The sequence below is a fragment of the Gallus gallus genome, chromosome 9 (assembly GCF_016699485.2).
Source record: "Gallus gallus isolate bGalGal1 chromosome 9, bGalGal1.mat.broiler.GRCg7b, whole genome shotgun sequence".
In the NCBI taxonomy this organism is placed as follows: domain Eukaryota; kingdom Metazoa; phylum Chordata; class Aves; order Galliformes; family Phasianidae; genus Gallus; species Gallus gallus.
This window is the reverse complement of record NC_052540.1, coordinates 16,166,950-16,191,229: the sequence shown is the minus strand read 5'-3', so window position 1 is coordinate 16,191,229 and position 24,280 is coordinate 16,166,950. Positions and strand designations below refer to the sequence as shown.

The 24,280-nt window shown below is 41.5% G+C and overlaps 1 protein-coding gene across 5 annotated transcripts in view; it reads left to right on the top strand.

Moving 5' to 3' along the window:
- The window catches only part of ATP11B (ATPase phospholipid transporting 11B (putative)), a 141,357-nt gene that overhangs the window by 85,011 nt on the left and 32,066 nt on the right, over positions 1 to 24,280 (top strand). For 2 of the 5 annotated variants that reach the window (XM_025153475.3, XM_040705713.2), the window contains exons 1-5: positions 2,320 to 2,576; positions 16,014 to 16,130; positions 16,744 to 16,833; positions 19,637 to 19,717; positions 24,042 to 24,149. In XM_025153475.3, the coding sequence (XP_025009243.1) occupies positions 2,550 to 2,576; positions 16,014 to 16,130; positions 16,744 to 16,833; positions 19,637 to 19,717; positions 24,042 to 24,149 (423 nt within the window). In that variant the 5' untranslated portion in view covers positions 2,320 to 2,549. Of the gene's footprint in view, positions 1 to 2,319; positions 2,577 to 3,120; positions 6,813 to 7,673; positions 7,754 to 16,013; positions 16,131 to 16,743; positions 16,834 to 19,636; positions 19,718 to 24,041; positions 24,150 to 24,280 lie in introns of those variants that run through there. The other 3 variants (XM_046898851.1, XM_046898852.1, XM_040705709.2) reach the window with 3 other exon arrangements.

Genomic DNA, 24,280 nt, shown 5'->3' with positions numbered 1-24,280 from the left:
ACCTCTCAAAAATAGTAGAAATGCATGTGAGCCTTGTGCAAAAGCATTCTGTGGTTACCAATATTTAATTTAAGAAACCTACAAGTAGTACCACCGATGACATAAGAATTACTCATGCACATATAATTAAAAGCTTGCAGGACCTAATATTTGTGTGTGGTTTTATATTTGCATACACATTTTGTATCAGGCAACACTTGTGTCCTCATCCTGCTAAACAAACATCTGAAATCATTGCTCTTATAGATACTTAACAGGAAAGCTTGGAGTCTGATCAAGAAAGCTTAGGAATGGGCTGAACCTAATTTTCAAATCAGAAGGTGAAGTTTTTCTTCTGTAGTTGCTTTTCCTCTGTGTAATGCAGCTGTGTTAATTCAAGTGAGATGTCAGGACAGTATGCTAAAGTGGGATCTCGGATGTGGGAACCGATATTCTCAGGACAGTTTGAAAAGCACTGGAGCCTTACTGGTGAGTCAATATCTAAGTTGGCTGTTCTGTGTCAGGTTTTTTCTCCTGAAAATGATTTTGTTCTCAAGGGTGATATAAAAATTCATAAACATATAGCATGAGCTTTGGAGCAATTCAAAAGGTGTAGAGTTTTACTAGCAAGAAGTCCATGCAAGGATGCTATTCTAACAGAATTTTGACGTATATTGGAAAAGTAATGGGGTCAGTGCCTTCTGTGGCACACAGAAAAATAGCCACATTCCATCCATCCAGTTTCACCCTCTAAAATATGTATTTTTGAAGGGAATACATAAACCACAAAGTTCAAGTCATTTGTAAGTTGCTCTTGGGCTTTGTCTAGTGCAATAGTACCATGGCAGCAATGTGGGGCAGGCAGTGCCAAGTAGCTTTATGTAACAAATGCAAGCAGTGGAAATACAGCCTTGCAGAAAGTGCACCTCACATTTGAATTTGGCAGCAAATATACTTACACTTCAGAGAAATGGCGTGTGATTTTTGGTGTTTGGTGGCCAGGATGCTGCTTACATCTTATCAGGAAGGAGGAGCAGAACAACGACAGTATCAGCCAGGCTTTGGCTCGAGGCCGCTCTCCAGGCAGCGTGCCACAGCTATGAAATCACTCTGTTATTTTAGACTCGCATTAGATGAATAGGGTAATGCAAGCTGTTTGAAACTCAGCTTTGATGTATTTAAATGTTTTGAAATAATGGCTAGCATTTAATATGGAGTTTTGCTAACATTAGCTTTCAGAGCTGCCCGATGAAAACAGCCTTATTCCCTACTGTTTTAAAGGTATTTGTCTAATTAAACGCAGATGCTTAAACCATCCGCCTTCACCACAAGGCTTCATTGTTCAGACGTTCTATCATCCATCTTAAAGGCTGAATTATGTCCTAAATTTTTAACTGATTGCTACGTACTACATAAGCAGATACGGCTGTGATTTCTTGCTGTCTGCCACAAGTGCCAGGAAGCAGAGGTGGATAGCAGGAGTGACACTCTGCTCCTTGCACTCAGCGAGATGTCTCTTTGAGTCAGTGTCACATTTGTCTCCAACTTAGTGGCAGCAATTTGGTCACAAATACCTGCGTATCTTCTGCATACAGCGATCTCCATTAATTCCTAACACACTGGCCCAGAGGCTGCAGGCCTGCACTGGCGTACAGTGGAGTTCAAAGCCGAGTTCTTTACTATGAGAGCGGTGAGGTGCTGGAACAGGCTGCCCAGAGAGGCTGCGGATGCCCTGTCCCTGAAGGTGTTCAAGGGAGGCTGGATGGGGCCCTGGGCAGCCTGGTCTAGTATTAAATGTGGAGGTTAGTGGCCCTGCCTGTGGCGGGGGGGGGGGGGGGGGGTTGGGTAGTTTGGAGATTTGTGGATTTGTGATCCTTGGTGTCCCTTCCAAGCCGGGCCATTCTGTGATTCTGTGATGGTGAGCACAGCTCTGTTCTTGCAAGCGGTGGCTGTTCCCAGCGCAAAATGGAAACCATGGAAGAGGTCACATATTTCCACAGCCAATTTTAACCAAAGAGCAGTTCGGAATAACGCTGTCAGGAGCAGAAAGAGAGACAAGTGCCAGACTCTCCCGGCACAGGTGTGCACCAGCACACGGCATGCTCTCTTTTTATGTTTAAATCAGCCATCATCTGGCAGAGATTACATAAACACACCAGCACTTTTCAAATTCTTTATTTTACTGCTGCAGCACGTGCCATATTTTTTACAAGAAAACAGAAAAAAAGATAAAAGCAAGCTTCGTGTTTTACTACAGAAACAACTATCGGCTCCCGAGCCCGGCCAACCGCCCCTTCCTCCCGCACCTCAGCGCCTCCCCGCGCTCGCGCCACACACGTCACTTCCCGGGGGCGGCCGCAGCGCCGCGAGCCGCGGGTGTCGGGGCGGCGCTGTGATGGCGGCCGCGGGGTGCCGGGGGGGCTGCGCCGCTCCTGTCTCGGCCTCGGGCCCCCGTGCCGTGGGGGGCAGCCGCGGCGGGCGGTCGGCCTGAAGCGGCGGCAGTGACGGCGGAGGGCGCGGCACTGCCCGGGGAGCCCCGCCGCGGGGGGCCGCGACCCGCGGCGCCGGGGATGTTGCGGTGGGTCCGGCAGCAGCTGGTAGGTGCCTCCTCGCGTGCAGCCAACGGCCGGCCCCGTGCGTGGCACGGGCCCTCCACGCGGGGCCGTCCCGTGAGGCGCGGAGACGGGCCGGGCTGGGGGGTGGTAGGGCTTGGGGGGGGAGGGGGAGCGCTTCTCCCGTCGGGAGCGGGGGGTGCGGGGCTGACCGCTGGCATTGCTGGTTTATTTATTTACTTATTTATTTAATTTAACACGTATTCAGGGTTCGGAGCAGTTTTGCTCTGGTATTTTGTGATTTATTCTTTTCTTTAAGCCCCGTTGACAGTGGGGAAAGTGCGTTTCCTTGGTCGTGGCCTCCTTTGGCTCCCCAAACTTCAGGGAGGACAGCAGGCCTTTCGCTGTGGGCTGACACAGCTGGGGTTCGCAGGCCTCGCCTCCTCTTTTACGTGGCGAAACCTGTGGAGGTTTTGCACCTGCTGTGCGTGTGTGCCACTGCCCTGTACCCGAGAGCTCGGCTGCTGTGCTTAAGACTTTGAAAGCAATGAGAAATAAAGTGAAACCTTAGGTGAATGTAAATGCTTTTGGGGGAGACTACTTGGGGAAGGCTGCGGTAAGGTGTCTGCTTTCCAGCCCGTGCTGCTTCACTCTGTGTGAGGGCAGTGGTGCAGCCGCTGCTGTGGGGGCTGCATGTGAGGGGCTGTGTGCAGTAGCAGGGAAATGCATCCAGTCCGTCTGCTTCACTTGAAGTGTTGGTTTCTGCCTCTTTCCTCCATTCTCTTTTGTTTTATGAAGGAGTGAAATCAGTATACTTAAAACTTTTTCCATTGCTTGCAGTTACCTTACTTCACAGATGTTGCCCAGGCTTGTACAGAAGAAATACATCAGTTTGGCTTTTTTGTATTTATGGCTAAAAGACTTGTCTCATGAGTGATTTATTTGAGTTGTTATATCACTTTTTGCAAAAAGAGAGTTCTTCATTTATTTTCTTATTCTCCTGCCTCTCTCCTGTGGACCAAAGCAAAGCCACAAGCTTTAATTAAGTACATTTAGTGAGAGGTTAAAAATCACTTCACAGTCCTCTAACAGCGCTGTGTTTTTTGTGATGGTTTCCGTGGCAGCTTGACAGCGCTGACTGGTTTGGTTTAACACCAAGATTTATTGACCTGGAAATTAATTACTCTTTTAGAGCTCTGATTGCACCTCTCTGTTCTGTAACAGGCATGCACATATTTTTTTCAGAATAAAGCTTGCTTGGCATAGCAGCTATCTTTTTTTTTTTTTTTCCCCTGTGAAGGTGGCTTGAGGTTGTTGAATGTGGTTTTTAAACTTGGCTGCTGTAGATCTGTGATTAGGAGACACTGCATCAGTGCTCGGAATCCATATATCAACCATGCCTGCTTTTCTTTCTGTCTGTACGCTGGCCAGCTTTCCAGAAACATGTCTGGCCTTAAGAGAAAGTAAAAAAATTAGTGTAAGAGGATGAGCAATACATTTGGCAGTAAGAGGGTTTTCTTCTAAAGGAAAACGTTGGTGGGAAAATAACTGCATGAAACTTGCACTAGCTTTCACAGGAAAGTATTAGGACTGTAGAAGAATGGTTTGGTGTTTTCCTTACTATAAACCTCATTGCTTGACATTAATTGTTGTTTCACAGCTCATTAAGTTGAAGCATGGCCTAAGATAGGTATCACACTGCATATTTCTTCAGAGGGACACTCAGACAGCTCATCCCAGTATATGATCGTTCATTTAACATACATCCCACACATTTACTTCTTCATACGGCTGTGATGTTTAGTTTGTGTTAAGAAAGAATGTCAGAAAGCTGAGAACCTGGGGAAAGATGTTGAAAAGATAATTGGTGCAAGTGGGAAGAGCAGGATGACAGAACCAGGGTTGTTTGTAGATGGCTCTGCCATCTAAGGAATACTCAGACTATTTGAATCAAAAAAAATGGTGAAGTCTGTCTGAGATATTTCTGATGAAGGGAGAAGAATGTGTGGGATTGGACTCCTTCAGAGCATGCATTTCTACCTGTGTTCGATGTGGCAACAGGTTCTGAGAAAGCTCTTCTTGTCCGTATGGGAGGATTGGAACCAAGCACTTATGTCGGAGTCATCAGAGTTGGTTGTTGGAGTAACGCGAAAGAAAAACGTTGGTGTGAGGAAGTGTTGGACTGAAAGAGGAGGCACTGGTACTTTGCTGAAGACAGTTGTTAAGTACTCTGTATGAAACCGGTGAATATTTTGCAACTTCTTGTTTAAGAGGTCTGTATTTCGTATACTGATTAATGAGATGGTCCTGAATGCAGCTGTGCTCGAAAGCCTGCGTTCTCATGTGAGTGGTGAAAGGGGGCAGGGAAAATGAAACAGGTGTTCTTAGAAGCAAGTCAGGAGGGGACCTAGTATGCAATTCAGATGGTTCAGCTGTGTTCTTGAAGTGGTAACTTTGCTGTGCTTTAGTCTGTGAACATGTAGGAATGTCTTCCAGTATGAAAAAAACAAAATGGATGACAGTAAAACTACTGCTCGGTCTTCATTGCCTATGTGGGACTCTGTTAGAAATTGTTGGGAGTTTTTGGTAACTTGGCTGTCAGTTTGCTTTGTTTCATTAGTAGCAGCTAATAGCCCCCCATCACTCCCAGTCTGATGCTGTCTAATAGTGAATGTACTGCTCAGTAAGTCAACAGCAACGTGCAGCATTCTAGTCAGTATTATAATATCATGCTGCAACAGGTTTTAGTTATTAAAAAGCATACAGATAAATGGAGTAAAATTACTTGTGTTAAAAAATGACTAAAATGCCCTGATTCATGTGAAAGGGGAGTGCTGAGCAGAAGGATGCCCGAGTTGAGGCTGTGTTACCTTGAGGTTGCAGGCGGACAGTGGGTGTGTGGATTTGCTGCGGGTTGCATAACAGCACAGGCATGGCCAGCTCTGCTTGAAAAAAGCAGCCGAGTAAACAAAAATTGATAGGAAGCATTGTTAATATTGAGGAATGGTACGCTTGATTTACATTTCCAAATGTGATACGTTAAACTATGTTGCTGTTCTGTATACAGCTTATGGTAGCTCTCTGGTGAGGTTTGTGCAGTACTAGTGAAAAGCATAAGCACAAAGCGGTGTTTGTAATGCTTGGTAACTTCCAGTACCACTTGGTTTGATGCATTTGTGACAGGATCTGGGCTGCCTTAATGTCCTGATGGTGTATATGCAGCATAAGAGCTACTGCAGTGGTATCAACAAAGTACCGGTGATTTAGTTCTCTGGCAGGGAGGTCTTCTAAGCTGTGGTAGAACAGCTGTGTGCAGGAACCCAGCTGCAGTTTTGTAATTAGTCCTGCTGAGCAAGCACAGGGCCACGGATTTGCCTCCCAGCTGCTGTTCTGTGGGGTCTGAGCCCACCGATCTGTTATGCAGCAGTGTGGTGGTGTGTGAGCAACAAGAGAGAGACACGAGGTACCTGCACAGCCCTCTTCTGTGGAGGACAGCCGAAGAGAAGCAGAGTTGGGCTGTACTCGGCAGACTTATTTTCTTCCTACAGCAGGATCACAGGGAATGCTTTTGTTTGTTTTGTGTTTGGTTGTGGTTTTTGTTTTCCTCCCAAGGACGGTATCAGTAGGAGATTTGGACGTCTTTTGTGTGAGTTCAAATGAAAACTTCTGCTCTTCAGGGAAACATCCTTGTGTAGAGCAGCACTACAGGCCTGTATGTCACGATTTTTTCCCTTCCAGGTATTAGGATGTTGAGATGTCCTTAGAGGAGCTGATGGCATTCTGTAATAGCTCCCTTCATTCTGAATAAGAAGAACAGCACTCAGTCTCCTTGTTTACACCGATGTGTGTGCTTTGCTAACTTAATCATTTCAAATAATTAATCTAGTGCAGGTCCTTGGGTCTGGGGGTCTGTTTTGGTTTAGGAGTTGCCGGGTTTTTGGGTACTGAAAGTACTTTTGAACTATTCCAATGACTGAGAGTCCCAGCCTCTGGAATCACTTTGATTTCTGGATTTGATTTTTTTTCCCCTCTTTTCTTAGCTGCTGATGGCTGTGCACTCTTCTGATAAAATGAATGGCTGTTAGTCATTGTATACTTGGAAAGGAAATGTATATTTGCTCAACGAGAGTTCCCCCAGTTCAGACTGCCCAGCTGAAGCCTTCTGTGCTGTCACCGATGGGTAACAGTGAGAAGAGTGTTGGAACAGCCCAGGGGCTGCTTCAGTTTGAGCATCAGAATCATTGACGTTGGAAAAGACCAAACTAGGGGGAGGACTGTGAGGTTGTGATCTGCTTGGCCTTAACGCAGGGGAATGCGTGGCCATGGGTTTTAGGCTGTGACCTGCTAGACTAGTCCTACCATTGTGTTTGGGTCTTTTAACTTTATTTTCTTTCAATATTCTGCAACTGCTGAGTGCTAATGCATTTGCAGCACAGTGTGTTCCAAAGCATGTGGAGCCTGGCCCTGCCTGCCGCCAGCTGGCTGTGCTGGGGGAGGCATCCGCTGCGTCCTGTGTAGAAGTTTCACATCTTGTCTCATAAAAAAAAAACCAAAATGCTCCCTGATTAAACCAATCTTAACGCTCTTTTTTTTTTTCTTTTTAAATTGTTTTTAAAAAATGGGAAAATGTGAGTCATCGGATGTGCTGTGTTGCTGTGAGACTGGAGGTTTAACCTGTATCTGATCCTGTTGCTTTTTTCGTTGCATTTTTGGTTGCTTTTTTTCTTAGCCACGAGCCTTTTTAGCAGCAGGTTTTTATTATGCTGGACTTCCAGTTGTCACACAACAGTGTGATGGTTTCATGGACTCTGTTATCTCTTCACTGTGGAGGTGCTGCTCCATTAGTAGCTGCCTTAATGTCTAATTACACTTTTGGAGGGGTTACCTCTAAACTCTCCTCAGAAGATAAAACGTTCAATCTGAGACAGGCCAATCTGTGCTGAGGGAAATCATTTACCATCTGTGTTATTCGATTGGTATTCGATTTTCCTAGTTTTGGAAGGATTGGCAGCTGTTGTTTTTTCTTACTGTGATGTCCTCTGTTGTCATGACTGCATTTGCAACTGTCTCTCTGAGGACAAGGCATCTACAACATACCTCCTAAAAAACTCCTTTAACTTCTAGCACTGTGTCTCTTTTAAGCCAGCAGATTAAAGCTGCAGAAGGATAGATCTGACAAAACAGCTCTGTCAAAGCGGAGTGATCTCTTCAGCAAAGCACAGGTGACATTTGCTGCTAGACTTTTTTTTTTTTTAGTATACAAACCCCTTTTCAACTGTGTACTGTTTGAAGGAAAAGAGAAATAACAACAGAACTAAAATGAAACCACTTAGCCATAGCACAGAGCGTGGTGGAAAAGACAGACAGTAGGACCAGCAGCCACGCCATCATTTAGGAGACCTTGCCATTGCTTGGCTTCCCACCTTCTGTGCCTTAAGAAGACTTTTTGTTCTTCACGTTTGCTCGGAAGGTAAAAGTAGCTGTGGGAGAGGGGAGGTGATGATACAGGCATGAGGAAGCTGTTTGTTTCCATCCCAAAATGTAGTACAAGGAAAAGTTTTATATGTCATAGACCAAAAAGTGTATTTTGCTGTGTGTTGTTGCATTTAGTTACTCCTTTATTCCCATGCATCTGTCTGTGCTAGTTGTGTGTGTGGCTGTGCTGACTTCTGCAGATATTTAAATATCTGGAAAAAGAATTATGACAAAACAGAAAGGGAGCTTATGATTTAGCGAGCTTTAGGGATGAAGATGTATGTAGACAAGTCTGAAAGCAGTACATTAAACTAATGCTTTGGTCCTAAATCATGTTTGAAAAGGAATTAAAACCCAGAGTGGTATTTGATAAAAGAGTAGGCTCAAATCTGTGGTGTTTATGGAGCAGACTTCAAACCTGTTAGAAGGAAGAGCCAGGCAGTTCTAGCTGAGAACTGAGTTCTCTTCCCCTGAAATTTGCTAAGCAGCGACTGTTAGAGCGATGGCCAGTGCAACTGTGACACACATTGTGAAAAAGGCCTGAGGTTTATTATCCAGGGCCTGTGGTGTTTTTGGAAGAATTTTCAAGGTTTTTTTTTTTTTTTTTTCATATTGAAGGGAAATATGAATTGAACTTGCAGTGCAGGAGCTGCAAGAGGCAAGTAACTATTGCCTGTTGGAAGTCATCTGTGTATTGAACATGAAGCCAGTCAGTATTCACATGGGACAGTGGCTGAATGGGTAGCACAGGGCAGGAACCTGATTGTATGAGACAGGTTCATTAATGGCTCTTCAAAACAGTGGGCAAACAGCATTTCATTCTGCATTCATGGTACATGCAGCTTCCAAGTGAGTGAAGAGATGCGTGATTATTTTGTATGTGTCCAATCATGGAACTGACAGCTGTAGTCTCTGTGTATGGTGAAATGGCTAGCTGCAAGTTTGACACTGCTTTGTAATTCTTAGTGAAAAACGAAGTTTATGATGTGACACAGATGTGAATGCCTTATTTCATAGCAGAGTTTTTTTTCTTTGCCTTTAGCATTAAACGACTTGAATGAATCCAGTGACAATGAATAGAGTATAATGAGATATTTATTTATTTACTTATTTTGGTGCTATGATGATTATTCAAAGTAATGTGAAGGAATTCTGTGTTGAATGTTTCATGTACTGTACTGAGTCTGTACCTGTTGGAGTGATTTGGTTGCCTTGGCTGCTGCTGTTTCTGTGGGATGGAGCATTGAAGAACTGTAGCACTTAACATGTTCAAAGTGCTTCATGTATTTTCAGCAAAAATAAACTTAAGCAAAAGAACAACGATTTGGGACCACAGATACTGTTAAGCTTCAACTTCTGATAGACCTCTTTGATCATCATAATTCAATTTTTATTTAAGGTTAAAAAAAAAAAAAAAAAAAAAGCTCTGAATGGCCTTGCGAAGCAGGTAGGAGACCTCCAGCCATTTCTGTGAGCTTCTGACTTTCTGCTTAAAATCTGAATGGTCACTAAATGCCTTCTGGAGTTAAATGCACTTTTATTGAAGTCTCATTTTTCTGTCATCTCCGAAGCAGATTGCTTTGCCATGCGTGCGTTTGATTCTTGCCAGAAGACTCTGCTGCCATTTTGCTCTTGTTTAGTGATTTCCTCATTCATTTCTTATTACTAACATATTTGCCCCTCTGCAGCAATACAGTCTTTTTTTTTAAGCTTGCCATTCCATCCAGGTAGGAGGAATATCTTACAGGCGTTGGGGTAATCAAATAATTAGAATGCAGGAGCATAAGAATCCTAGTAATATTGTGGAAAAAATGCAAACTTGGAATTCTGTTGAAGGCAGACATTTGTTTTATCATATGTTTGCAGTGGATTATGCTGCATAAATGCAGTGATTTGGATTGTAGAGGTGTAGGACGAAGGCTGTTCCTTAGCTGATGTAAAGTTGGATTATTTTAAAATTAAGCAGCATCCCTTAATCTCTGTTAGAATTTTTCCCTGCTGCCAGAACTGAACATCTCATAGGTCTTTGAAAGAGCTCACGTAGAAAGGCCAACTTGCATTCTCGGCTGGCTTTTTCCATTGGGTTGTATTGGTGTTACATGGTCAGTGTGTTTGGCGTCAGTCAGCTGAGCGGAGAGCTGGCACGGGTGGAGGACACTGCTTGGGCTCACTCCTTGTGCAGGTAAACAAGGAATGGATGGCTGTTTTGTTTTTAAGCAGGGATTTTTCCAAATTCTTTTTGTGAGCTTCTGATGGGCGTTCTGACAAAATAAATGAAGATAAGAATGGCTTGAGCTGCATGTGACCAGGCTTTTGTTCCAAGCATGGGTATGACCTCTCTAAACACAGCACTAGGTATTTGTATATTGACTTTGTGAAAGGGACGTTTCTTGCTTTCATGATCTGATTTCCTACGGTGTTTGCCCAAATAGTGTATTCTGACAATAGGTGTTTTGGGAAGTTAGAAAATGGGTTGTTATCAGCTGTGCTAAACAACCACAGCCCTGTGAGCAGGAGGAGGACACTGCCTGAATGGTACACAACTTGCCGTGCTCTTTTATGTCTTTACTGCAGTAATATTTAAAGGGCAGGAACAAATTGCACGGTGCTATGTGAACCTCGGGGTACTGCAGCTGATTCGCTACTTGTTTAGAATTGCTGTGAGAGGCTGTTTCTTCCTTCATGCTAACCTTTGATATGACAAATTCAGTTTGATTACTGCCCAGCTACATGACTGAAAGAATTATGGCCTACTGTTTTGAGTATAGATTTACACAAGCTTCTGAAAATGTGCATGGAATGTGAAGAGATCATCTTATCTGACAAAAGGAAAATTATTCCATGTATATTAAAAAAAAATCCAAAGCAGGAAAGTTAATTTCCTCAGAACAGCTTTAATCAAACCATGTACTGGCAGCAGGTAATAGCAGGCTTTGGGGATATCTGCTGGGAAATGCCGTGGTGTTTCTGAGTGTGGTTGGTCAGTCACCTTCCCAGATAAATAAGTTCCTGGGACAGAGTTGAGTTACGTTTATTAGTATTGTAAAGCAGTACGTGATGTCCGGAGGGTGCAGTGGAGAGCTGCTGCTTCCGTGTTCAGAGCGGTGTATGAATTGAGGAGGAGCCTCTGCTTGGGCCTTCCTTTTTTCAGCTCCTGTCACTGAATGCTGGTTCTGTAGCAGGAGTTCTCCTCACAAATAGGGATTTCCTTTCTTTTTCTTTTTTTTTCCCTGTAAAAAATGAAAATAAGAAATACTGACTGCTTGTCAGATAACTTGTAACTATTGATGCATGTGTTACAAAGCTTGAAACAGCAACTGATTTGTTATGTGCTGGTCTCGTGTCACTAATCCTAATCCTAGCTGAGAGATCTGCAGATTTCTGCTGTCTCACTTAACATTGCTTCAGAGTGCTTGGGGAGGGTGTGAAGGCATGCTGTCCTAGATACACTTCTGTAGTAGTGATATTAGTGAGATACCTGTTTGCAGTAGATGGAGGAGGGTTTTCTTTTCTTTGTTTCTTTCTGTTTGTAGGTGATGGGATAGCCATCTTTTCAGTTCCTTTTCGTGGTGCTTCTTCTTGATTGCTTACTCTGCTTGTTTCCTCAGTTACCCAATTCCTTGTTCGTGCTCCCGCTGCTTGAGCATCAGCAATGCAGAACTTCTCCCACGCTGCATGTTTACGTTGTGCTGGCCAAGCAGTTGTGTTGGCCGTGTAGTTGATTGTTTTAGGGATCTGATCCATTAAAAAAAAAAGCAACACACAACTGTGAGCATGGAGACTTTTCAGACGGGTCACTTTCCCACTTTGCTTTGTAATGTGGCTGTGCAGGTGGTTCCCAGCACGGCGGTGAGCTGGAGATGTGATCTGGGAAGCAGAGGAGAGGTGGCTGCTGGAGCCACTTTCTTTCAGCAAAGAAATAGCACAAAATCACAGTCAGAAATTTCCCCTCAGTTCCCAAGGATGTTTTCAATGCCGGTTAAGAGGAGCTGAATTTATTACACGGAGGATGTCTTTGTCTAACTCAGAACACTGAGGAAATCACTACTGAAGTGTTCAGTAAAAATGCCTTTGAGTTGGGTTGGAGTCAGTACCGATTTATACTCTAAAAAAAACAAACATGAATCACCTTATATATTTTTTTCTCTTTTCTAAAAAATTAGTCTGGCTTCCTACTTTATAAATCAGCTTGACTCAGGCATTGCTGTGTGCTATTGAAGTCGTGTTTGTTTCAGCTATTTTCAAAACACAAATATGTCAGGTTTATCTGGGTGCGGATTTTCTATTAGGCTGTCGTGTAGTGAAGATGAAATAGGAGAGCTGTATTCCAGTGGTAGATGAGGCCTGGTTTGTGCTTTAAAATAAAAGCTGTGTGGCTCAGCCCTAGCCAATAAATCTATATTTAATTTGCAGCATGAAAGGACGAAAACAAGTCAATCTTATGGTCAAAATTGATGTTTATTTACAATGGATTCATGTAATACACCTGATTAAGAAGTCTTAAACATCAGGTTTTGCAATAAACTCTGCTTTATTTGTTATGAAGTCAATGGGCTGTGACCTCAGGTAGGAATCACCTCACTAGGCAGCTGTAGGAAAAGAAACTTCTATTGAAAAGTATTGGTGACAGCTATGAATTTATTTTCTCAAGACCCAAAACTTGATGTAAGGATTCCCTACTCACACTGCTTAGCTGCAGAAACCCTTTGAGAGGGACACGTTATCCTAATTCTGCAGCTCAGTTCCGTAATGACAATGGAAATAGAGAAAGAAGCTGTTTCCAAGCGAAATTAGGAAGCAGTGTGCTTCCTGCAGCTCTCTGCTGGGTTGTGTGCAGCTACCGCCTCATTCCCCATGGGCAGAGGTTTGCACTACAGGATGCTGCTGCTGCAGCAGGAGAGGCATCTGTGAAAATAGTCACAGTAATAGGAGAGTTACAGGAATTTCTCTTCCTGAACAATTAAATTCTGCACAGAAGTTGAACTTTCTTGGAAGGGATACATAATTAAAATTTCTCTGGAGGAGAATTCTCATTAGATAATTATATAATGACAGAGTTGCTGGGCAATTTTGAAACATCTCTCATGGTTACAGAAATAAAGATTAGGAGATGTGGGTTCCTTTCCCAGCACTGCTGCTCACTCCCTGCTGTGGCTGTGGTTGGCTCGCTGGGGCTGTCAGGGTTGCATCCTCTGCCAGCCAGAGCTGTGCAGCTCCTGAGGATCGTGTCCTCAGCCTGCCTGCCTCCTGCGCTGTCACCGTGGGTCTGCTGTGTGTGCAGCTTTGGCACTTTGCTGTGGTAGAGCTGAACAAAACAGAGTTAGACCTGTACGAACGGCAGTTTTAAGCTGTTTTGGTCACACAGCTGCAGCTGTAAACTCTCGTGAGATTCTGATTTGGAAAATACATCCCTAGCTTGTAACCTGTTCAGTCTAGTTGGGCAGAGCTGTTCCCTGCTCAAAGTGCTCCTTCAGCCAGGGCTCAGATAGTGACCTAAAAGGGAAATAAAAGTACTGCAGGAAACAATCAGTGATTTTGGAGTGACTCTGACATTTTCCATTTGTTTCAATAGCTTTGAGTAAGAAGCACAGAGATTGCCATTTACCACCACTGGAAGAATGCCCATTGCTTTCTTTGCTTTTTCACTTTTCCTTCTGCTTTACATTCGGTGGTTTTGAAATGGAGAATGTGACTTTCCAAAGTGAGAGAGTCTGGCATTTCGTGAGCGCCAGACATGTTCTGAGATAGATCTACGTGCCTGCTCTTACTAATTAAGCACAGTGTTTCTCTTGCTTGTAGAACAACTATATTGTGGCATCATCTGTATTGATTTACAAATAATATGTCACAAATGCCATCTCCAAACTGCTGCTACTACAACATTCTTTTCTTTTTAATATTATGTCAGCATTCAACAGATATCTTGCCTTCATGTTGATATTCCTTTTCTCAGAGCTGTGAACAGCTCTTTCCTTGTGTTTTTGGCATCCTGTGTGTACACTTCTCCAGTCCTTTCCAATTCCTACTCTTTCATCTTATCTCTTACCATCTCACGGCCTTCCACACCACTGTGTGACTGCTGTGGCTTTCCCTGCTTGCCAGAGGAGCTTTGTTCTCCTCCAGGTCTCTCTCAGTACTCTCCTGTTCTTCCCCCCTTCTTTCTTCTGCACCTCTTTCTGAAGTGAAATGTATCTCTATTAATGATGACTAATGCAGTAACTTGCAGGTCTGAAAGGATTTTTTAATTATGTCTTTACTTTAAACGACACTGTCCTAAATGTGAACATACCTCATGTCTTACATTAGAGAACTTTATGGGTGAGTGAAAATTCTTGCTTGTATCAATCATTTCTTCGTGTAGTTCATTGTACTCACTGCTCACTGTTCATCACCCCCATGGTTTATTGGTATGGAAGTCTCTTCTGTTGGAGCACTCTGAAGTACCAGTTCTTGTTAGAGATCAGCCAAGGTCTGAGCCTGGTTTCACAAGTAGAACAATGCAACTGCAAAGGTGAATTCCTCACTGCCAGTACTGGAACTGGTAATGCCCTTTCTGCCTGTTTTATCAGTTGTCCTTTCTCTTGCTGTCAGAGAACAAGGAGACTCTATACGACACAAATCATGTTTGTCAGTTCAAAGATAAACGTCTGACGCTCTTGCTGAGATTCATGACTTCCCACACAGTCACTGGTGGGACCAACTTGACGGTTCCAAGTTTGATTGCTGGTTTGCACCACACTGTTAGAGCTTTTTAGTTTGTATTTTAGTCATTTTCTTGGACTGTTATCTGAACTATGTGTCACTGTCTCTCTTGTTGTCTTTTGCTATCACCTGCTTCTCCAGGTCAGAATACAGGAGCTGGCAAAGGCTCTGTGAGTCACGTAGCCCCAGGAAAGGCTCGAGTAAAGATAGGCAAGAGTGACCTAGATATAAGCCCTTGTGTTAGGGAGACATCACCGCCTTCCCACATGACTTGGTTTGGTTTCTGATTATTCCTCACCATCAGAAATTTGATTTTCCAGCACCAAAACTATGTTTCCATTGCTGCAGCTGAAGCCTGCTTCTATTCTCCCTTACCCTTCAGATTACTTCTCAGTGGAAGCATTCTTTATGCTGGAAGATGTGCTAGCATTTCCTGAGTTTCCTCTGCCTTAGGCTGTCACCTCAATTTGTTCGCTCTTGGCTTGTTATTGTTCAGCCTAGTACTATAACTCGTGTTTTCCGTTATACATCATGTTACTTTAAACATCACGTTTCAGTTTAATACCTGCATTCCCCTCTGCTTGCAGAGGCAGTTGATGAAAATCCTGAGCGTTAGACCTGAAGCGGGGCTTTGCTTCCAAGGGACCTCAATCAGATTTGCTGTCTTGACTGAAAACTATTGCAGAGTGTTTCTGAGTCAAATTTGTGTTTGCTTTCACTGTTGCTATCATTAATGTGTGAATCGATGGTAGAGTCAATTTTGGGATTAGCCTACCTGTTCTTGGAGATTGAATTTGCTGGTGAAAACCTGTGTAGTCTAGTCAGGCGTGTATGATTTTATTTTTAAGCTGATGAGAACTTGTACAAAAGCCAGTTATCACAGCATAGTAGTATGACCTGTTTGTTCTGACTTTTGCTTTTGATCTATTGGGGTATCGTGAGACAGCCATGAATTTTTTTCCATAGTTCGCATATTTTCATCTCCATTTCTGCTGCTTTTCTCCTTCAATTTTCATGAGACTGTTTTTGAGCCTTATGATTTATTTTTCTTCCGTTTTCCAGAATGAGTACACAACTGCAAAAATTGGATTTTTTTTTTTAATTCAACTTCTGTAAATTCTCTTGACATGGCAGACTTTAATTTCTGGGTTAATTTTCTTTCTGATTCAGAAGCCAGCGTTCTCTGTCTTCCTTCATAGCTGAGTATCATTTTTGAGCACAAAGTTAGCAGATTTTTATTTTTCTTTTTAAACAACAGGTAATAAAGTAGTCTTTCCTGATCTTTTTTTTTATTTTGTGTTCTAGGGTTTTGACCCACCGCATCAAAGCGATACACGAACTATTTATATAGCAAATCGTTTTCCCCAGCATGGCCATTATATTCCTCAGAAGTTTGCAGACAACAGAATCATATCATCCAAGGTAAGGGAAGATACTTGGTACATCCCATCAGTCTCTCCCCAGAGTCTGTGTCTAGAATGATGAGGCATGTTGGTCGGACCTTCTAAAGTGGCTTCTAAACTAGTTTATCCCACGTCTGTATGTGATTTAATAGGAAGGGTGAGGGTTTTTTTTGGTGAGGATTTATTAAATTGCCTTATCATAAGCAAGGAACTGCAATTGCAGCTTCCCTCCTAGTGTGGCCTTGGATAGGAATCAACAGAGCTGATGGGATGGGGGGGGGTGTTTTGTCACTGAAGTGCAGGAGACAAAGGGTATAGCTGCAAGAATGAATCTGTTCTCTGGTGGCCTGGCTACAAGAAAGCAGATTAGTCTGGTTGCTTCTATCCAAATAGGTATGAGAACAGTTAAGATGTTGTCTGTAAAGGCAGTGCAGTTGCTGCTCCTGCTTTCCTTCTAGATGGGCCCATGAGATTGGATACAGCTGTTCTTTTTGGGAGTAGGGCACTGCCAAGACTCAGTTTGGGGAGGGCAGATGGAAAATGAGAAGTTAAGGGAGTTTGGGAGAGAAAATGAATTCCACTGTTCAGCATGTCATAACTGTTTTTTTGTTTTTTTTTTTTTTTCCCTTCAGTATACGGTGTGGAATTTTGTTCCAAAAAACTTATTTGAACAGTTCAGAAGAATAGCCAACTTTTATTTTCTGATAATATTTTTGGTTCAGGTAAGTGAATAATAGTCAGTTTAGCCATAGAAATTAAGGTGGTAATTGCCATTTGTGTTGTGGGTTCTGCCACTGACTTTCCATTCTGTGAATTTAACTTCTCAATTTACTGTAAAAACAATACATTTCCAGCTTTGCTGGTAAAATCTGAAGTTTGCTTTGATCAGATTGGACTGTGTTGCACATTCTTGTTCTGTATGGAATCTTACTTGTGTAAATCAATACAAGGTTGTCATGCAGTTCTAAATTCCTCAAATTCACATAAAAGGAGTACACAGAATTTACAGCTAGAGTTGACAGTTTGTCAGATTTGAAGGTATCAGGGCTGCCAGTAAAGTGTAGTTCAAAAATATCACTGTGGCTTTTGTAGCCAGATATATTTCTTTTAATTAAGAACATCTACAAGTATATTGAAGGGATAAATCTGTGAATTTACTGTGATATTTGTACCTCCAGCTCTGTAACTGTACTTAAATTCTCCAGAGCAATTGATGAAGGAATTAGATGAAGGATAAGTGAGAGAGAGGTGGTAGGGAGGGATCATACCATTTGAAAGACTCAGTTCATATCTAAGACAGAGACAGGATTTTGGGTTACATAAACTTTTCCTTCATTGTGAAGTAAAATACTTGGCATGTGTACAGCCTTCTATGGTGATTGACCAATACGTACCTTATGTACCTGAAAAAGGTGGTGCCTTATGACAAAAACAGGAACAGTGAAGTGTTCATAAGATTTGTCTGTGGCTGTGGCACGTGTAAGTAGCAGGGCCAGTTGTGCATTTGTTAATCCATTGCCTCCTGTGTCCCTTGATCTTTTTCTTTCACATTTAAAAAGAATGAACTTTCTAATAGGCTGAAAATTCTTGTGTTAGAAATTGCTAAGGTCATATTGTCTTAGCTTCGTTTAACAGGACATGTTTCCTGTTCTGTTGCCATAGTTAGGAATATTGACTTTGTCCTTCCTGTTGTGTTGTTCCATACTGTTTAGTGGATCATAGTACGAGGAAGATGGGAGCATGCCAGAGATAGAACGTAAATGCTACTTATGGTTATCACAGTGTTGCTTTTTTCAAGCTTTTGTTTCTTCCTAGTGCAAATTTACTTACATAATTCAATTTCAATCATGTTTCTTTCAGACTATTAGTTTAGACTTAAGTAATATCTAAATACAATGTCCACGAACCAATGTGAACCTAAAGGCAGAACTTCTATTCAGTGTAATCCTATTCTTCTCTCAATTCATGACTCAAGTGAATACCCTAATTTGTATGTCTTGTGTATATGTCTTTGTTCTTGGAAACATAATAGGAATAAAGCTGCAGTCAGTTTTGTTCTTCATTGCTGTTTTTCTATTGAACGGAATTTTGTTTTTATTCAAATCTCATCTAGAATTTCATTAATGCATAATACTTTTCTTTTTAAAAGATAAAGGTGCCTTTAACATTTGATCACCTTGTTATCTCCTCTGCCATATGAATCTCATGTGACCACAATGCAGTGCCTGTCAATGCCACTTTATTCCACTGGGGATGACAGGGCTGGGGCAAGTTCTTATTTTGTGTTTAAATGTGTAGTACAATCCAGTCCACACTGTCCACCTCACATATGCATGCAAAAAATATGGTGACAGACTGCATTTTGGTTGCATGATGCTCTGACCAATTGTATGATGGATATGTCTCCACCTCTGTAGCAGGCACTGGTCTGTGGCGCATTCTGGTGAAATAAGAAAAGCAGCAATATACCATGGTGATTCCACCAGTAGAAAACTTGCCCCCCTTTAACACGTGAGCCCATCTTGAGAAAGAAGGAGAGATTGCAAGTGGCAGAAATGTCATAGTTAGGCTTATCCTGCCATAAGTAGAGGCTCCTGGCAGGTGTTGTCTTGGACAAGGTGCTGCCAGGCTGAAATTGTAATGCTGCGGTTGAAGAGCACGCAATATTGCGAGCGAGGTCTGATTTTGTTGTGTTTTCTAAGTTGTCTGCATCTCAGTGTAATAAATAAATAGTGCATGTGTTGTAATGTCATAATCTGTTTTCTCTGTGGCTCTTGGCTCGTAGAGTAAACTTCATGTGTGATTTTCTTTTTCTTCTTTAATGGTTCCCAAAGCAATGCCATAAGTCTCAGGTAAAGTGAATCAAATCAGTGTCTGTGGTTTTGAATAGCTCTCTTGTGTATATTTTCTTTGCAGCACTTGACCATGATGTTTTTTCCTGCAGCAGAGGAGAGCCACCAGCATACCACTTCCTCCCCCCTCCCCCCCCCACATGTCATTTTAGTGTATACACTGCACTTTGGCATGAAAGCAATGGTAGCACAAATTGTGAAATGTGCATGTTGGAGGAACCAAAAAGGAGCAGTCTAAGAAAAGGGCTTATAATATCTGAACGGCTGGAAACTGCTGTTTTTAACTTCATTTTCACTTCTAAAGTGATTGTTGTTATATTCCGTACTGCTGTAAAACAGTTGATTGTATGGAATTGTGAAACTGCATAGCAAAATGTAGATTTGACTTCATGGGGTGAAAATATATCTTCTAGTAATGAGTCATAGGAGTGGCACGTGCATTACAGATGTGATTAAGTCTGTTCTGTGGCCTAACACCTTTGTACCATTATTGACATCTGTTTAGATGTCAGGAACTGACTTCTGTTCAAGACTAAAGGATGTGCAGTAAAATTCCTATGAAACTTGGAAAGACACTTGTCATGGATTTGTTGGTTTTTTGTTTGTTTGTTTTTGTTTTAGTACAATTGTAAAATCAAATTGAGGCTAATTTGTACATTTTCTTCTCTTTTAGCTCATGATAGATACCCCTACCAGTCCTATTACCAGTGGATTGCCATTGTTCTTTGTCATAACTGTGACAGCCATAAAGCAGGTAAAGGAGAAAAAATCCTGTAGCATGAATCTTGTAGTTTTAAGGTGATCTTAATGAACAAAGTCTGATCAAGATAACGTTTAGAAACAACAACAAAAAGTAAAAAGTGACATCTTCAGAAATATTTTGTGTATTTTATCGTTCTTGTTAGACACTTCATCATTTTGCTTAGTTGTCAAGCTCTCACTGACTCACCGTAGTACCCTTAAATGGACAGTGAATGACTGTCAGACAGCATTTTTGTCTCAGCATTACATGTCGCTTGTTATAAGACCTTTTCTGAAAGCCCCTTGCTTATTTCTTTGGCACACCTCGCTACATATTAAAATTAATCCTTCTACATAACTGTGAGAAAGGAGCTTTGGTAGGTGATGCAGTGGTACAACCCATGTCTGTCAGTAGTTAAAAGGCAAATTTTGCCCCAAGGGATATGTTTCACAGCATGAGATACACATTAACTATAATCCTGTACCAGGTAAAAGATCCCATTTGGGAAGCTTCCGCTTTTGTTTTTCTTTCAGTTGCGTAAAACATTTTGCAATATTTTATAGCACTTGAAATAAGAAAGATCTTCTGAGTTGGGTAGGAATCTTCTTTAAGCACTGTACTAGATCCTGGTAAGACCCACAAACCCTTTAAGGCTAATGTAGAAAAAGAATCTTCTGCTTTCTGCAAACCCTTAAGGTGAGAGGAGAAAGAAACAAGCATGTAAATAAAGTGGTGATGTGTCTAGAAACTGTAATTGTTTCTGCAGACAGATAGCTTTCAGGAGCTAGCCCCTTCAGAGGGTTTGACAGTGCTGGCTTGGGAAGACATGCAGTCATAGCAACTGAAAATTAAGCAGGAGAATTTTTTTTGAGTTAAAGCTGGAATTCCAATTTGCCTGTTTTGACAGCAAGACCCAAAACCACCCTGAAGTAGGGCTAAAATAAAAATAGCTCTGTCTTTCAGTCAGATTGGTGTTCAGGGCAGAGGGGAACTTAATGCTGTAGAAATCTTTGAATTGCCATTCGGTTTGTGGCTGTGCAGTTAATATATGCAGTGCCCTAACCCAATTCAGTTGCTGTATTAACACCCAAAAAATGTATTCAAGAGCTGTCATTGTAGAAAATATCACTTAAAGCTGTATAAGATGAAGCAGATGTTGAAGTTGGTTACAAATATTAGGGTGGTTTGTTTTTTTGGAACAACTTTTTAAAGTCCAAAATTATGTTGTCCTCTTGTTTCCCAGTGTCCAGTCTTATATTGGGAAATGTAAGTATTTTACCATCATCTGAAAAGAACAGAGATTCTGGCATTCATTCTAGAAAATTGTAGTCATATATGAGTTGTTGAGCACTATGAGTTTTTTCTGACTATTTCAGATTTAATCTGCAAGGGCTATTAGAACCACCTAAACTGATCTGATGGACTCTTAGTGTTTATTCTACCTGCTACAAAGTGGGCAAGCAATATTCATGAGCTCCTATCTTGGAAAGACAGTTCAGTGTACTCTTTCCAACAGACTGCCCTTGAACCAGAAAAATATAAATCTTCTGTTGGAATGCAGAGGAAAACACCCTGTGTGGTCTCCAAACCAGTTCCCATTTTCTCTGAAACCAGAAGTGGAATAGGAAGAAGTGTTTAGGAGAACTTTAGGGCACTGGTTCAATACAAATTACGTGGGATAAATGTTTAACTGTAGTTCAGTGGCCTTTCCAAAAACAAAAGGGAAACTAGAGGCGTTATCTGTATCTGTGTTTGAGAAGTTTAGCAGCGGATGGAAAAACTCTACCATGTTTTCATAAGGCCAGTTAACTTGGTATCCCTATCAAACCTCAGAACTTCACTGTATTTTAATCTCAGCCAAGGAGACGGAAACTTTCCTTATCAGAAGTGCAATTGCACCTAGGTCAGAAGAAGGACATAAAGACTGCAAAATGATGCAGCTCATGCTGTTTCATTTTATTGAACTTGTTAGCTGGAACACTTTCCTCCTCCTGCCTCTGAAGATGCTTGCGCAGTCCACAGAGGAATCAAAAATAACAAAGAAAAACAGAACAACAGATTTTTAATTTTTTTTTTGTTTTTATTTTGTAAAGATAACATATTTTCTAAGGAACTTCAGGGAACTTGATGCATTTCAGTAAGTTCTTAAGTATTTAGCAAAGAAGTTTATTGGACGCATGGATGTTTACATGATTGCCATGTGAATGAGAGGCAACTGCTGTGTAGAATTTGGTTAAATATACAAGTAAACTGAGAATGAAAACTGGCAATGCGATTTGCAGGCCTGCTTTAAATTTGCCTTGCCTAAAGTACACAGATGCTCTTATATTAGCAGGAACTAAAAATATAATCAGAGTGATTTTTGTCTGTTTTCTGTTCGTGCAATTAAGCAACTTTAACTGTGCTCCTACATCTTTCTTTTGGTAGTATTTTTGCAACATTTTCAAGTGAGGATAAAGTACTCCTTCTCAAAAATGCTGCAGTGAAACTTTGGGGGAATTTATACTGGCCGTAGGAAGTTGGCTTTTAAGAATTCCCTGGTGTGAGGTGTCACCATTGTGTTGCAGGCAGTAGGTGTCAGATGGAGAAAGCGCTGAAATCTGTATTTTCTAAAGGCGGTAAATTTCCATTCTCTGCCAAATGCCCATATTGCTCAGCTGTTCAGATTTATGAGACAAACACCCCAAGGTTACTTGATTTTTCCTTGAGTTCTTGTTTTCTTCTGTCAGTCACCTTTAACAAGGATCTGTAGGTACTGACTCTTGATGTTTTTCACACTAACTAGAAAAGAGTTTTAGAGAGATACAGGGTTCTAGTTTCCCAGTATGACTGTGTGGCTTCTATTATGACTCTTCAATAATTTTTAAGCATTTAGCATGGAAAATAAGTAAAAATTTCCTTTTTTTTTTTTTTTTTGTGGTAATCTAGGTAGTTTTGTACTTACTGCTTTCATTTATGCTAGTGACAGTGTGTTTGCTTGATGGTAAAACTGCAAAACTATGCTTGAGCATGTGGAGTTCATCAAATAACTTCCTTTCAAATGCAAGTCAAGGCTCAGAGTTCTCAGCTGTGTCTGTGTTAGTAGCCTTTGTGTTATAACATTCATACAACGTCTGTAGCTTAATAGGAGGAGTTGGGATTATGAATGCTGTGTCAGGGGGCCTTCTTTTCCTGTTTGCAAGCTTCCATGGAAGTGGTTTTCACTCTTTGTCACGTTATTTTAAATACAGAAGCATTCTAGGAAGTGTCTGTACTGTGGCAAATCAGTCGTGGAAGTCTTACCAGGACGTACGAGGTGGTGGAGAATTTTTGACCCTCTGGTTTTACCAGAAGCTCATGAATTCTGAGGATTCTTAAGAATCTTCGTTTGGTTCTTAATGCATAATATTTTATGGTAGCACTGAGTCACTTCATTCTGTTTATTAATGTAAGTTTATGAATCAGCTGCCAGGAAATGTCTTTTCCATACTGAGTAAGCTTTTTTCTAATTCCTGACTGACATCTTACTCTTCCTGTGAGCCTGCTTTTCTTATTGGAGTTGAATGCACACATATGCATTCGTCTCTTGCTTATTTATCTTGACTAGGTTTAGTGAGCAAGAGGCAGAACTTAAAGCTGTTCAGTAATATTTGCTTAACTTCTTATATATGAACACTGTTTTCAGGTATCTTTTTTTTCCTTTTCAGAAAGATACATTACAGCTGAATTGCCTGCATAGACACACTGATTTCTTGTGCTCACTCTTATCGCTTACCAGGCAGTACTAAGACTTGCGGGACATGATCATGCTATTGGTCATCACGCTTTTAGGTTGAGTAAGCGATGTATTAATTTCTTAAGAAAGCAGGAGAGGAAAAGTGCACCTGGATTCACTCTCTTGAATGTTAGCACACGTGCATAGGATAAAGGATGCTTAAAGAGATGCCACGTATCTTGTAAAGAATACTGCTTAATTGATGTCTTAAAAATTCATCAGGGTATAATACAAAATAGAACAACGACAAAAAAAATCAGAGAAACTAGGAGTGACTGCTCCCTGTTTTGTGGTGTATTAATCCATACAGATCTCAGACTGAATGAGTGCTTGTTGATCCTATCCCTACAAAATGTCAGTTTGTTTTGTCAAAACACAGGACAGTTACGTTTCCTCAGCATTTCTGCTACTTGAGTAAAGTAAATGGTTTCTCAGGTTCTTGAGTAACAGCCGTGATTGATGCTGGAGAGGAATAAGTAAGTCCACGTAAGGCTGTGCAACAAGCAATTTGAAGCATATTTAGTTAAGAGAGGTGATGCTTTGTAAATTTATTACTTGAAAAATAAATGTGTGTTTTCGCAGGGTTATGAAGACTGGCTACGACACAAAGCAGACAATGAAGTAAACGGTGCTCCAGTTTATGTTGTTCGAAGTGGTGGCCTTGTGAAAACTAGATCTAAAAACATTCGGGTACGTGCCTAAAGACAGACTGAAAACGCTTCAAAAAGAAAACAAATAAAAAACCAACAACTGAAGATCTTGTTTCATTATTAATCATTGTTTCATGATGATTCATGATGTTTCGTGATGATTCAAGAACA